General features: G+C 38.5%; 1 protein-coding gene across 2 annotated transcripts in view; it reads left to right on the forward strand.

The window, feature by feature from the left end:
- Nucleotides 1-1,623: 1,623 nt before the first annotated feature.
- Nucleotides 1,624-16,580, forward strand: part of tgfbr3 (transforming growth factor, beta receptor III) — a 93,463-nt gene continuing 78,506 nt past the window's right edge. Inside the window, exons 1-2 of one of the 2 annotated variants that reach the window (XM_015034595.1) lie at nucleotides 1,624-1,883; nucleotides 7,788-7,968. In XM_015034595.1, the coding sequence (XP_014890081.1) occupies nucleotides 7,908-7,968 (61 nt within the window). In that variant the 5' untranslated portion in view covers nucleotides 1,624-1,883; nucleotides 7,788-7,907. The remainder of the gene's footprint in view (nucleotides 1,884-7,787; nucleotides 7,969-16,580) is intronic. The other variant, XM_015034594.1, reaches the window with a different exon arrangement.

Below are 16,580 nucleotides of genomic sequence, written 5' to 3' on the forward strand. Positions count from 1 at the left end.
GATTTTGGTAGGGAAGGTTCACCACTTTTAAAAAAGTTTTCTCCATTTGAGACTAACAGTGGCTAACTGGACTCCCACAGTTTTAGGAATTAATATTTTGACCTTTTCCAGACTGAGAGATACTTTGTTTTTCATCTGCTGTGGAATTTCTTTAGATCTTTGCATGATGTGTTTTTTTTTTTTTTTTGGATATCCATCAACCTATTTTATGCTGTTTGGTTGTGTTAAATTGATTCCTCGATTCTACAGCTGCAGACTAATCGACCATGTGTGTGTGTGTCAACAAAAACCTAACTGAAGACAATAATCAGCCTCTGTATTAAATCATAAATTGTCATTCTAGCATGATAGAAAGCTTAAGTCTCATCACATGCTCCTTGTCTCATTTCTTCTGCGCAGTCAGCCTCTATGACCAACTGTTGCTCATAAACAGCGTCCTCTGCAGAGTTAATTTGGATGTATTATTCAATCATATATCTGCTAGAAAAGATTAAGACAAGGACTATGAAATTAATCTGGTTTAAGCGTAGCATTTATATTTTGATAGCAGTAAGTAAAGCTATTTTTTATAGAAATACATGTACACGTCTACACAGAGACACTTAGATTTTGATGAGGAAACGACTTCAGCAATACAGGAAAACCACAACAGAGTGGAACTCCAGGAAGGTGAATTAATCACAAAGTGAGTAGAGCGGTATATATTGGTGTTTAATTACCAAGGGCGCCACATTTATGCTAACTGAAAAGTTGAGAACCATTGTTTTCCTACTGCTAATGCTACGTAGCAAAGGCCAGTAAGCAAACATTCCTCAACAGCTGAAAACAGCAGGGGAGGGATTTCCTGTAAATTAGTATACAATGTCTGCCTGTCGTGTGTCTTTTTATCTATCTTGCCTTGCAAATTGGTAATCAAAATGTTATAAATACATATCTGAAGAGTGTCACATGTAATGGTATTTAATCACTCACCTAAACACAAATCTGGCCTTTATGGAAGAGTGTAAGCTGAGGAGATTCACTTTCCACACACATCAGCCTAAACAAATTATCCCCATTTTGATAGACGGTGGTGGCAGCAGCATGCAGTGCGTGTGTTATGTTGCCAAAAGTATTTATTAACCAACCTTAATCCTTCAATTGAGGTTTAGTATGTTCCAGGAAGGTACCCAAGGATGCAGTGTGTGACATTTTCCTCACTATGAAATGTTCCACTGTCCACTGTAGGGGGTGTAATAAGAAAGCATTATGTGGAGTAACATTGAGATCTCACTCTAGTTTATGTGTTTGTCAGATTTGGTTATGTGTGCGTCATCACTAGCAGCAGTCTTAATTAGTCAGCCATCTCCATAACCCGTACACAGATGCACATCACTGAGTCCCCATGCAATGAGACTGACCTAGAATGTAGTTGGATACTTGAAGTTTTGCATGGTATCGCACATGCGCCTGTGACAAATCGACCGTATGCCAAATTCGGATCAAACTCATGACATCTGTGAGGAAAGTGGTCGCCCTATCTGTTCTTTAGAGCTTCCCAGTGCCGTCTGAAGGGACCGCGCGCTTTGCTTAGGGACTCTCTCCTCTCGCTCGCAGCTCTCCTCCTCCCTCAGGCCCCGCCCCTCCTCGAAAACCCTTGCAGTAAAACAGGCAGATAGACGCTCGTGAACTTAAAAACTTTTAGTACGGGGCGTTGTGAGGGGACAACTTTGCGAACAGTCGTTTTCCTTCAACAAAACTACCACTCCGACGGCAGAGACAAGAGAGAAAAAGGACTTTCATGTCCCCCCCCTCCCCATCAACCGGAGTGACTTCCACTAAGTCTTTCAGGGCATTTTGTGAGGACTCTTCGTGGTACGTCCGCTCTTCTTTTAAAGCTAAAGGTTTGACGTGTTTTTTGTTTTACTTTAACAAAAAAAACCTTTTCAGAAACACCTTGTTGTTCAAAACAACATCTCAACACCTCCCGTCTGTTGGTGGTGTATTAGAACCCGGTTTTAGCTTGTTGCGGAAACTTATATCCAGCTGAACATCTGTCTCGTGCGTCCGTTGACATGCAGCTCTTCATTCTCTCTCGCTGAAGCGCTTCTAGCTTATTACATTAAGACATGGCTTCTTACACCCACTTTATAACTTTTTCTTACTAATCTATGAAAACAATAACAAACCCAAACACTTATGAAGAGAATGTTTAGCCAATGTGATATTCCCTTCAGATATCTAGAGGAGGTAGTGGGGCTGTGAGTGTGCTGTCAGGCTGGCACTCCACGCGTTGTTGTGGGGCGAAACGTGACTGACAGAACATGGGTGCAACGTTTGGGATAAGGACTTCCAATCGGTCAATAAATATATTTGCAACTCCGTTAAAAAGAGGGAATTGTCTGGCAAATTTAAGCAGCAGATGCCTCTGATCTGTATTTAGATCTGTTATAATAGAAACAAAAAGTAATCTGTTCTTAAAGATACTGCCCTCTGCTGTATTTATTTCACTAAAAATATACACTACCAATTTAAAATCATGTTTGAGTTATAATTTATTAATTTCACTGCAAAATACAAGGCAAATCCGGGAAAAATCCTGCAGATGCTGCTTTGTTTGCATTTGGATTGATGACATCACAAGAGACACAAGAAACCAGCTGAGATTTAAAGATCAGGGAAGTTATGTATTAATGTATACATTAATACATTAATTACATTAATGTATACATTAATACATAACTTCCCTGATCTTTAAATACACGCACGCACGCACGCACGCACACACACACACACACACACACACACACACACACACACACACACACACACACACACACACACACACATATAATTCTAGTTTAGTTTGGCCTTAGCAAGTCTACTCTGTCTGGATCTTCATGTATTTATATCTTTTTACATTTATTTCATGTGTTTGTTGTTTTAAGAAAGGCTCTAGTTTTGTTCTTTTGTTCCATGGAACAAAAGCGACAGCAACAGCGTGTTTAGTGCATGCTGCTTCACGCCCGGTTCAGTGCATCAACCATAAACCTACCACTGGGGATGCTAACTGGCTACTTTAAACGCGAAATAGCCATAATTTCATTCCATTCAGTTCTCTATTCAGAGAGAAGTCCAACCTGTCTGGCTTTTTGCATCTCATCACAAGAGTTTTAAACCATTGGAAAAGTACGAAGGGAACTTTCACTGGTTTTGAAACCATGAATTTTGGATATCACGATAATTGTTTCATGCTTAGTCATTACTGTATGATAAAAATTTGCATCAGGTTCTAAATATAGGGGATGGTTTTTGTAAATATGAGCATCACTTCTAAAATGCTATTTAGAGTTATTTCCTTGGTGTTGTCAGTGGGCTGATAACTGGTATAAAATTACTGAATAAGAGCTGAATCATAGATCAGTTTGATTATACCATGGAATAACGGTACACATTTTTTTGTACCGATTTTTTTTTTGTAATTTAAATAACAGAAAAAAACTGTCCATATTTTTCAAAGCATCTTTTATTTGATATGTTCACAGCAGAACACAGGCACAGTCATTTGAAATCAAACGGTCACTCTTTATCTGCCAGCAGCAGGTTGAGTTGCAGACTCCTGGACAGCTTCTCCTCCTCATGGTTGTCAGGTTCTGGGCATACCTTCTCCAAAACCCCTAAGAGCAATAAATGCAGTCGTGTATTTTGTGGCTAAATTCTGTAGAAGATGGCTCTTTCCACATAGTGTGTTATCTTGCAGTCTCTGTGTTGCTTTGCATGCGAAGGAAGACCAGAGTAGATGTTGAAGATACCAGCCCTGCCTAACAATGCTTCTTGTTACTTATCACTGTTTGCCACAGTGTTGTGTTGCCTTATTACAGACGTAAAACATGCAAAAAAGAAAAAAGACTCACTTTATTGTCTGAATTGTTACTTTTTCTGCATGAGGTAGCACATTAAAGTTAGAAAAGAAGGAACCTGGGGTGTATTTCTTAGAATGTTTGTGCCATGTAGCAAATATTTGTTTTTTTCTCTTACTCTACGTTTACTTAACTAGCATTATTTAAGTAAATGAAGGTAACTGTAGCACTTGTGCTTGCAGGATTAAGATTATGTAAAGCAATGAAGCTCACCTCTACAAAATCAGTTGCTCATTGTGATTAGTATAAAAGTGGGGATTTGGGGCTTAGTCTTGTACACGCGGATATGTGGGATAAAAAGATGAAGAAGTCAGTTAGGATTCATGTTGTTTAGTTAAACCTCTCCACAGTTTATTAGTCATGTTGGTATATCGTTACATGTTGGACTGCTACAAAAAATAGGCGTTGTCAAAAAATATGTGGTGTGGTACAGAGTAAGGAATGACATTTGAGCAGCTGGTAGTGAAATAATACATTTACAGTGTTTTATGTCAGCCTTTGAAATGTGTTTTCCCAGCTTTAATAGGAGACTTTTTGTAGTTTGTCACTTCTTTCTCAACATCAATATTTGCTTTAAATATGGACAGTGGGAATAAGAAACAGTCTTGGAAAAATAAATAAAATAAAATAAATCACTGGAGCAATGGCATTTGGTCCAGACACCCCAGGGAAGGTGCACCACTCTTCCATTGTGTATAATGACTTTCACTGTGATTCGTTGGAGTGGTATAGCCTTAGAAATGTTGTTGCAACCCTTCACAGACTGATATATATACAGACTTTGTTTCCCTTCTGTTTTTGAATTTCTTTAGGTCCTGACCTGATGTGCCACTTTTTGAGGTCTTCCAGCCATTGGTTTTTATTCTGTAGGTTTAGCAGTAATGAGGCCTTGTTTTGGCAAGTTAAAATTTTACCTTAAAAAAATATTTGTTTGACAATAAAAACCATTTCAAAACATGTGCAGGTGACCAAGCAAAGCAAAAAAAAAAAAAAATCTGTAAGGTGGCACATACCTTTTTTTTAACCACAGAGGACTGTGAGACCCCACCTTGCTAAGATATCTGAAAAGTGATTGCAGTTTTATTCAGCAGAATAAAGCACACTGTAATGCACTCATGTCCTTTCCCCGCTCCACACTGCTGGTCAGCTGGCTGAAAGAAGGCCTCTTCACTATTCCATTCCTTACACCACCAGCTCAGCTGATTGGGAATTAGTACAACCTACCATTCTCATTTCTGTTAAGCATAAGCCTGTCGCAATTAGCAATAAATCAGTTAAACACACGATAAATCAAAACAAGTTTGATCATTTCCATTTACACAATTGTTTGTTTTTCTTGTGTCCCTCTCTCTTTTATCAAAAGCTGGATGATGAATGGTTTCAGCCTGGTGCATTGAATATCAGTTTTGCTTAGAGACTTCATTATCGATTTTATTTGTTGTTTTTCAGCGGATTTTGTTTATTTATTTTGGACATTTAAAATGTCTTAGAGATCCAGTGTTAAGTATTTGCTAGAAATAAAAGTTTATTAATCTTTGAGAGGCTGCACCTGCATTATAATGCTATTATTACCATTGTAATATAACAATATTATTGTTTATCTTATTGGTTATTGCAATAACTTTTGGGGCAATTTGTCACTGAGCAAAATTTGTTATTGTGACAGGCCTGGTTAAGCAGCCAGTTACAGGTTGGCTATCTGTGCTAGCTAGCCGTTTATCTTGCAGCTACTTAAAATCACAGTGTTATATTTTTAAAAGCAAAACTGCAAAAGGTAATATGCAACAAAGTGTGCATGATTGCTCAACAACTACAACAAAAGTCAGTTCAACTGTGCATCAGAATTAAAATAACAATAAGTGTTAACAATAAATGTATAAGTGTAATAACTGATATGGAAATAATTGCTGGTAACACTTTATTTGAAGGGGTGTGCATAAGACTGACATGACACTGTCATAAACATGACATAACACTTGTCATGAACATAAAGAAGTCTTTATGAATGTTTATGACTGTTGTCATGAAGTGTCATTGCATGATTTTGTAAATTATGATAATTTAATGCAAAGTTGACATTTTTAATGGACTTTCAATGCAACTTTTAGAGCAACTTTGCATTAAAAGTGTCATTATTTATCGAATGACACTTCATGACAACAGTCATAAACATTCATAAAGACTTCTTTATGTTCATGACAAGTGTTATGTCATGTTTATGAGTGTCATATCAGTCTTATGCACATCCCTTCAAATAAAGTGTTACCGAATTGTTTGTACTAATACTATCATACTGTGAGAATCCGCTAACTGCAGGCGGCCATAGAGCAAGCTTGTTTCAGATTAGTAGCTTAGTCGTCCAGATGCAACATGTAATACAGACAGTCTGCTAAGATATCCCTCTGTGATTACTATAACAACATCTCTACTCTGTTCCTAGCAACACAACATGCACAGGAGGCAGTCGTGATGATAGATGGAAGCCAGGACTTTAACACTGAAGCCACCACAAGTATGTCGCTTGGTTTCAGCAGTGTTCAGGAGAATCTGGTAGTTCCTTCAAAGCTCTCCGTATTCTGATGTGATTGCCAGATTTTCTTTATGTTGCCACAAGAAAATCAAAAGCTTTAGGTGGAAAACCGCTAGAGTTATCTCACACCAGGTTGAAAACGTCTCCGTAAATCTTTTCATATACCTGGGTAAAGCACGGCTAATCTGCAGCGCAGCAGAAGAGAAGAACACGACAGCAATTTGACTTTGATTGTGGTCTCTGCTTCCCAAAAAGTGTTGCAACACGGCCCCACCGTGTTTAGTTAGTAAGGAGGTGAATGTCAAGGAGGAGCATAAATCAAACAGAGGGGCACTAATCCTCCCTGATGAGCTAACGATGTAATATTTGTCAAGATCTTCCAAAAAAGACTTCCTAGCCCATGCAGCTGCCTCACACTGAAAGGCCCTTTTGTCTTGTGAACGCTGCTTGCAGTGCAGAGTGATGCACCTAAGCGCTTTGTGCATCACTTCCCATGCACACTTTTCGGGTTCACTGCAGTGCACATGTGTGTGCACATGTGCCTGCTCTTCGTGGCTTCCATTCTGGTCCAAGGCAGTGCTTTTAAGCTGTGAACAAGTGGGCTTCCTGTTACAGAACCTTGCACACATGGATTTTACATTGACTTGGGTACAGTTACAGTCTGGTTATCATGAAGAAAACAGGTAGCACTTAAGGTAGCGGTGTGCTTGTCTTTTATCTGGACCATATGTTTCATGAGAAATGTGCACAGTATATAGAGTGTGTAGGAGTTGTAATTGGTTTGAGCTTTCTGTAGGATTTCCTAATTTATTTTGTGTTTTGAAGTTTTAGGATACACAAAGTATTGCAATAAATTTCAGTTTTTGTCATTGAACCGTAAACGCTTCATGTGTTTGATTCTTGTATTTGTACAGAGAAAAATAAGATTTTGTGATTTTTGTACAAAATGCTGAACTTTAATTTTTCCTGCTTACAAGTTCACAGTGATGTGTGTGATTGTATCGAGCTGCTTACTCCAAGACCCCACTGGCAAGTCACAGTATGTCCTGATGCCGTTAATGAAAGTGTGTTTATAATCCGTGGCATATTGCAGAGCGTTTAACACCCTCCAATTAAGTCACTCCTGCACTTTTTACACACTCTGACCTTTCACAGAGTTGTTTGCAGCATGGCCCTTTGAAGCGCGTGTTACCCCCAATTAACCCCCCAAATTAATCCCCTGGTCTGAAAACTGGCTGCTCCTCTTGTCTCATCTGATCACTCCCACGGCGCAGACAAAGCACTGCCCCGCTGTTTGTTCATGCTCAGGTTTGACTTTCTTCCCCAGCTGACATCTTTTATTTCTGTTCCCTATGCAGCTGGAGCTGGAAGGTGGCTTCCTGTAGGCCCATTTACGGGGAAGAAAATCTTTGCGAAAAACAGAGAGAGTTGCAACTCAACCCACTGACATCACATCAGAGGCTGCAAGAAAAAACAAAATGGGTCAAAGATCCCGCATTCCTTTGATGCTTCTTGCATTATGCTGCCTGACGTCAGCAGGTGAGTTTACTCAAGAGATCATAGTAAACACGTGAACCTGGGTGTTGCGTATGCCCTGTACGACATGCATCAGTTTACAGGATTTCTATTTCAATATTCTGACTTTCTAGACTCTAATTTCTATAGTTTTTTTCTATGCAATTTGTACATTCAAGTGGAAAACATTACTCTTGAACCTCCCTGAATGGTTGCTTGGTCTTATTTTTCATAAGTACCACAAATAATATAATAATGAAATCAGTTAATGTGTAGCAAAGGGCTATTTCACTATTTTTGTGGCACCTGGACTAACTGAGATGAAATCTGACCTGTCAAATAAGCAATGGAAGATGTTGGATGAAACGGAGGCTAAATGGCACCTTCTATCATGCTTCCTTTCACCCTTTGGCTTGTAGCTTTCCATTATGCTTCCAAATATGTTGGCAAGCATCTTTGCTATTTTAGATCCATTAGATAAGTTATCCAGAGACCAAACACATAAAGAAATGACCCTTTTGGATTTCAGAATGAGTGTACCTTCACTTCAAAGTCAAAACACAGAAGATGTGATGTGACAAATCAAATATATGTTATGTCTCTTTAATATAAATGAGTGTAAAACAAAATGAATTTAATAAGCATTGTTAGACTTTTGTTTTGGAAATGGAAAAATGATTTTTTTTGTTTTCTTATCCAGACCAGGTAAACAAACAAACAAACAAACAAAAAAAACATACTTTTTCAGACTTTTTAGATTGCAAAGGTTCCCTGTATTTACATCCAGACAGAAAATGTATTGAACTACAACCACTGATACTAACTGAAATATGAAGTCATTCTGCTTAAAAGTGTAAGTTTGGAATACATAGATCATCAGGAAAAACACTGTGATGAAAAATGCAAGCTTACTTTATGAAAATAAACTGAGAATTAATTAAGAAGGACTCAGAAAAAGTCTCCATTATAACAGTCATGAAACTGTCATAAATCAACAGCGTCTTCAGATTAGTTGCAAGACTGACTGCCACACTTCCTGGCCATGGCGTCATTATCTAGAATGAATCTGAAGATACTTAATGATATGAGTTACGGCAACATTTAATTTCTATTTAGGATAAATGGAGCATTCAAATTGAATTAATGTATTATGTACTTATTTAGCTATTTGATAATGTTCCATTTACTTATTTGATTATGAGCACGTTGGAGTTCCATATTGCTCTGCCACGGTGCCTGTCAATTGCAATTTAGGCTATGCTGTGGGATTTTCCACTTTTATCTCCCAGCAAGCTTTTCTTGACAGTGCATGTCAGAGTCGTGAGTAAGGAGGATTAATACTCAGGAAAGTGCTGACAAACTGAATCTCAGAATGAAAAGACCCAGCAGGCCTCAGCAGGTGTACTTGTCAGATTGTACGGAATGACGCCAGAATGCTACCAATTATGCAGAAGCAGAACAGCAACCACAGCAAAAAGAGAAAATTAGGAACTTTGGCATGCTATGTCAAATTAGCTCTGGATGACATCATCAAATGCCCCAACCAACGGTACTAATCCTAACTAATTTATCAAACTGTCGTTCATTGTTTTGCTAAATGTGCATGTCTGTATTCTCTCCAGCATTTTCTGAAATAGAAGGAATCCTAACAGTTGTTGAGAATATCAGTCTACTGTCTGACAGCACTTAGAAGTCCTTTTTACCTTTTTATTCAAACCAGGTCTGCTTCAGTGAAGCATATCTTTGTTTTGCTGTAAATTACAGAAGTAGAATAAAGTAGTCAAAGTTTCCGTATCTCTAAAAACTTTAACCTAAAAGCAAAAACATGTTAAAAAATAAAAAGTTGAACATGAATATAAAAACTACAATTAAATTATGCTTTTTTAGCTAACTTATTGAATTTAGGTCTTATTTTGTTGCGACTTCCTTCAACTAGCTGACTAAAAATAAGCAGCAACAGGTTGGAAAAAAAGAGTGCTTCTCTTCTACTTACAACAAAAGATAGTGCTAGCCATTTTGGCACTTTCTAAAATCTTGTGTGCAGGAAGTTAAACTGCAGAGACCATGTGATAGAACATTTTGGTGCTATACCTTGAAACTGGACAAGAGCCAGTGCCTAACATCTTTGTTCTGATGAAACAGAGCTATCTATTTCAACTGGTACAACACTCTGAGTTTCAGTTTTTAGAGCTATCAAAGTCTTAGTGATACATGAGAATGCAATGCTTACACTTGCGTCAAATTTTACATAAAACTCTTTGGTTGTTTATAATGTAGACCTAGTTGATTTGTGGTTTTCAACAATGACTTTCCATAACACAATCTGTTAAAGTTACCTGTCTAGAGCAACTGCTCAATAGATAAATCAGAGTATAAATCAATAAAAAAGTACTTAATTTCAACCACTCTAACATTTTGTCCATTTTACACAGCAAACTTGAAATATCCCTTTATTTGAGGTAACGTCTAGGATGCTGGGTTACATAAAATGCTGTCTGGTTACACTGTAATGCTAAGAGAACAGTCAGGGTAAGACCACAGCTATTAGGTCTCATCTTGTCTCCACAAGTAACATCTCCACCAATTTTCCTGCCTCCAGAAGTTAGTTAGAAGACTTTGCTGCACATTGGTTCTGGAGACTGTGGTTATATCTTTCATGGCTATCCATGAAAGATATAACCACAGCCGTGGTGTCTCCTCAGCTTGATGCAAGCTGTGGAGACACTACTGCTCTAGATAGCAACAGTGGTTTTCTTTGCTTTGCTTGGGAACCCGACCATCTTTATCAGTCTGGCACTCAGCCCCACGTTTTGATGAAAAATCTGTTACGGTCATGTTGCAAAGTAACCTTAGACAGAAGTATGTCCATTTCACAAAGATTGGTTTCATATTGCAACATCATAGTATTTTGCTTTGCCAGTACAGGGATAGTTACCAAAAAAATAAAAAAAATTAAAAATTATCCCAAAAACAAAGCAAATAAATTTTGGGTTGTGTTTTTCAGACTTTCAGTTTGTTTGCCGCCAAAGTTTGTTATTTAAAAACTCCTCTCCGTTCTCCGGGGATTTGAGTGGCACTCGGCGGAGCTGACTTTTGCTCTAAGGAAAACAAAAGCAGTGTAGTCAGTTTGTGTTGTGGGCAGAGAAAACATCATCTGTCCCACAATGCCAGGATCTAGAACACAATGAAGTCCCATATGAAGTTTTCCTCTAAATTCTTCCTCATACCCCATGCAAAAAGCATTGTTGTATCGTCTCACAAGGGGCAGATATTTAGAGTCAGACAACCAAGTGCCCTTCCCTCCAAAGTGCACTGGCAGCAAGCATGCTTGCAGTTTCGGCTTACTGACAAAGTTTCAGATGTTCCTCTTTAATACCAATTAGGTTACCAGAACAGACAGATTTTTATTTCTTGCTTGCGTTCATTTAAAATAATTTAGCATAGTCACATCAGACTCTACCTCTCATCTTTGTATGTCTGTTATGTTGTTGCGTCTGTGTAAACACTCAGATCTGCCTGTCTTTAGTTGGAAGAGCTCTTGGGTATTGTTTAGATTACCCTGTAATGAATCTGTTATTAGTGAAATGTAACCCTGGGTCTGAGCCTCCCAAAGCTACTAAAACTCAGAGTGTACCTTTGACATCTATATTTCAGTTGCTTTTTGCCGTCTTCATATATATTTTTTCCTTCCATATAATCATTACCATTTTGTGGTTGCCTCTCCCCAGATTGCTATTACCACCATTTTGGGAGGGGATGTGCAGGCATATTTGTGCTGACTTGGTGTTTTGCAAGGAAATGAAGTTTTTCAGGAGCCATGCCATGTGTTACAGAGACTTGCAAAAGTATTCAAATCTTTTGAATTTGGTCACATTTTGTAACTTTGCAACTAGAAACTTGTGAAAAATGTTGTGGAATAACAAATCTAAAAAAGTGTGGCATGCATTTGCATTTCCCTCTTTATTCTAGGCTTGTGCTGTATTTAGCTTTTTCCATCTTCCTATAATTCTGAGCAAATTCCCTCTTCTCTCTCCTTGAAGACAAGCCTCCTCACAGCATGACCTTGTCACCACCATGTTTCATATCGTCACGTTCTTATGTCATTTTGTACCAAAAGTGATGTTTGGAAAAACTTACCACCTTTTTTGTGTGAAGACAATTTAAGAAAAATAAAACAACAACTCACTTTTGGGGGTTGGGGGGAAAGACGCAGGCCATTATTTTAGGAAAGTGATAACCTTAGGGATGATTAGTTTTGTTAAGTGTTAGGTTTTTGCAGATAGTATTTTGCATGTAATCCAAAAAGTAAAACTTAGCATATGACTAAAGTACCTCTCTATAGATTTTAAAAGTCAAAATGATCATTTCCCTAGGATTAAGCATTAAAGACACTGAATGCATTCTCAGAATTTAGGCCACATGCTTTACTTTCAGCTTTACAGTAAAGTAAACAAGTTCCTTCTGTCTGGATTTTTGTATATTATTGGCAGACACAAGTCATTGCAATGCCAGAAGTGGTTGTAACTTTTTCCCCCCTCCTTCCACCATAGTTGAGCAAAAGGTTTGTCGCTGTATCCACAATGCTTTCTTAGGGCCAGCGAGAGTCAGCACTGCCAGAATGTATTGTGCAACCACTGTAATATGAGAGTCGGCGTAGTCGGGGGGAAGAGGAGAGAGGCAGGCGCAGGCGTGGGACGTCTGGTCCTGATCGACACACTCCACACACAGACGGTGTGCCAAACCGACAAAGTCCATTCCAGCACGCTAAACCAGATGTTGCTGTGTGATTCATGCCGAGGAACCGGAGCAGTGCAGCGAAGAGGCCGCGCTTCTAGGCATAGTGGTCGGGATGTTTACATAGCAACGGGAGTCCTGACTGTGTCTAATTACAGGTCTGCTCTGCCCCCATGGTGAGGCCTTTATCTTAACAGTACTGTCCAGGAGGAGGATTCATTCTGGCCCTCTGTGTTTAGTGCTCCTTTAACATTGCATTACCAACTTTAATTAACACAGTGTAGATGGAAGGACAGATGACTTACTGTGTTTTTCGTTACTCAAACATTTTTCCGACTGCAGAAGCACATCGACACAAGAAGAGGAAACTGCGCATGCATTCCTCCGAATAGATATGTCATGTCTGCCATGTCTTGTCAGCGTCCCGATAAGAGGATGCTTACGCAAATCCAAAGGAGTAAACTGAATCCCGCCCTCCTTCCCCTTTCTCTCTGGCTCACTCTTTTTCTCCATGGTTCCAGTAAGCCGATGTGTAAATAATTTTGGTCGGAGCCAGTAATAGGAGACATCTGGGGTGATAGTGTGCTTTCCATTATGTTCATCGGCTCTGTGGAAAATAGTGAGTACCGAGCCCATAGTAGAGTAAGAATTGTAGAGTTACATGTGCTGTGACTTCATAGAAGAAAGAGAGAGGAATAGTAAAATGAAAAATAATAACAAAAAAATACGTTCCTTGTGAGATAACCTTGGAAGGAAGGTGTTTACATCGGCACTTATGGCTTTTATTATTATCAGCTATAGTTTCAGCTTTCTGAATGACTCTGAAGGTCTTTCTAGGGGGTGTGAGCTAATGGCCTCCAGGGTGGTATCGTTCATCAAACTAGCCCCCTCCTTTGGCCTCAACTTCCCCACTCCACTTCTACCACACCAGTCTTGCTGAAAGACCTGGTCCAAGTTTTTGCAATGGTTCTGTGGAAAACCACAATGTCTGTCCAATGAATGACAGTATGTCCCCATTAGATGTCCTTAGATAACAAAATACATTCTCAGAAAAACAGTGCACTCTTTTTCCACTTGTGTTCCAGAATTTGATTTTGGATGTAAAAGTAGTAAGAAAGTAGATTTAGCAGAAATAAAAGAACTCACAGGTGCCGTGAATATTTGAGAAAGTTATCAGATAGGCCGGTGCTTGGCTAAAATAGCTAAATCTTCTTATTTATTGTGATACCTCAAATTTTTTGATGGAAGATTTTGAGAAGTAATTAAAAGTTCCTTTACTTATTTTAGAAAGTCATCAATTGGTTGAAAAGTGAAGAGCAGGACAGGGAAAAGTACATCAAATCGGGGGCCACTGTTTTGCTAGTTTTAGCAATTAGAGGGTCAAGTCATCCCATCAGGTGTTTTTACACCTGTTGGTCTGGTAGACTCGGTTTGATAGGGGACCAAAATTGTTACATTTTCAGCTGGCACAGATTGCTTTCACTGTGTCAAATGAACCAAGCCTTTTGAAAAACCAGTTTATCCCCTCACCTGTGGTGGCGCTACACCAAGAACCACTGAAGGAAACAACACAGAAACCTCAGACATTGAGCACAATTTCCTTCTTCATGAAATGTAAACAAATGGAGTGGTGTCAAATTGTCTTTGGCAACAGAAACCTGGGTTTTTAGTCTGGTTTTAGCTGGTTAGGTTTAGTCCTGTCCATGGCTAACACATGGATAGGACTCAGTGTTAGCCACCGAATCATATCAGATTCTTAGTAATCTTTTAATGCTTACTCATCTGTCTCCATTCAGTCATTGAATCACAATCCAACTAATCACACGACTCAAGTGTATTTACTCCCCCTTCTTGCTTCATTTCATTGCTAATTTCTACTGGTCCCTGTCTCTTGTGGAAATATAGATGGTTAATATGCACACTGTAGACTGGCAATGTTAACATAAATGGTTAGAAAATGGTACAACACTCTGAGAACTCCAAACATACATCAGAATGACATCTGCCTATTAATGTTAAGGGAACTGTTGTTGATAAAAACATAATTTAAAACAAATCTAGCTACCACTTTGCACTTTCCATAATGCATGTTGTCTGGCCATATAATGTGTTTTTCTTTTTGGTCAGAAAGACTCTTCTGGGTTTATTTGCTGTCTGGTGCCTGTTCTGACCCGCCTGCTATTTATCACACTTTGCATTTTGTTAACTGTCCAGTTAAGAAGTCCTCCCAGCTCCTCCGTACATGTTAATACTTGAGGCAGAATGGCATTTAACAAGTCATTCCTCTTCTTTTCCCTCCCTTTCATTGAGGAAGCCCCGTGGAATGAAGCCTCTTCCAGTCTGTGTGTGAAAGTGGCGTCTGCCTTGGCCCTTTTCACCTCTGGCTCTGTCACACTGGCCTTCCTCACTGGCACAGAGACTCGGCATTGTTTCAGCTTTTGCTCTCTGTTTATGGTAACCTAGAATTTTTTTCTTGAGCTTAAAAGGAAGAGACTGTCAGTTTGCATGCACACTTAAAACAAGGAAAATATGTCTATACCTAGAAGCACCATCATTGTGATCCAAACCTGCATACTTTCACCTAACTTTGTTGGTCAATGTCTGTTTATACAAAGACAATACAAATACATACAAGCCAGAGACATCTGAGTAAAACCAGATTAGGAAAATATTACTTAACTGGGGCATTTCTAACTAGGAACATGTCTACAGTTTATGAAAGTTTTTTCAAAGCCCAGCTAAAGATGGGCATTTGTCTTTAGCAGAGATACACCAGACATTTGTGGGGAGTTTCCAATCTCAATTTTTAAAAACAGCTACTATTGGTTTCCCAGTAAAGATTTTGGGTAACCTCAATGTCTCTTTAATCACAATAATTTTCAGTTTTTCTAAGGATTTTTTTTCAGGTTTTCTTGCTGTGAGCCATTAGTTACATTAGAAGCAGATTTGACATCACACTTTGTGTGTGAGATACCAGTTTTTCTTACAATAGTTTTACTGTTTACAACCAAAAAATGACAGTTTACATTTTAAGCTGTCTTTAGCATCTTATGCTAGCGATATGCATAATTAGTGCAGATAGTATTATGAAAGAACACTCTCTGTATTTATTCCCTACAGAGGCTGTACTTCTTTACTTTAATTATAAAAATACCTAAAGCCTGCCAGTGTTTACAAATACAACATGTTTAATGACAGAGTTTGAAAACTGCAAACAATAAAAGGGGTGGAGGTAATTTCACTCCTTCCATTTTTGTAACTTTGCAGGTCCAGTTGTTTCTTTCCTGATTGTTTGTAATTTATTGTAAGGAAATGTGGTTTTATGGCCCCAGTTAGTAACATGCACCAACTGAAGTTATTTTGGCTTGATCATGGGTCATAATATGTCGCATTTTAAAAAGAGTCAGCTTGCCATTAAGAACTAAAATAAATGGGCATGGAGTTGAAAGCAATATATTAGAGAGTAATATTAATTTAATTAAATTTTGTCTCAGACTTTAACATTGTCACTGTCATCTGGACTATGTCTCTTTGGCAACCTTCTCTTCAAAGATTGACCTAAAAGATCAATCAGACTGTGTAGTTCAGAGAATAAACGTTAAAATACTTTACTATTCATAAATTGTTCGTTTATAAATTATTGAACAGCAGCAAAATACATTAAAGACCTGCTGTCATCTTGTCAAACCTGCAGACCAATCAGATCTTTTGGTTCAAGTCTACTCTGTATCCCCAGAGTCAGAACCAACCTGGTACGAACTTCCAGAAAACTTCAAAAATGCTGAAACTCTGAGTTGGGTTGCACTCTTTTTCAGGTAGACAAAACATTAGTGATTTTCTTTGGCAGATGATTCTTTATCTATCCTAAAAAGTTTGGTAGAGAAGGGCCAAACTCTAGGACA

Source organism: Poecilia latipinna, unplaced genomic scaffold, assembly GCF_001443285.1.
Source record: "Poecilia latipinna isolate Pla-1442-1.1 unplaced genomic scaffold, P_latipinna-1.0 Scaffold306, whole genome shotgun sequence".
In the NCBI taxonomy this organism is placed as follows: Eukaryota; Metazoa; Chordata; class Actinopteri; order Cyprinodontiformes; family Poeciliidae; genus Poecilia; species Poecilia latipinna.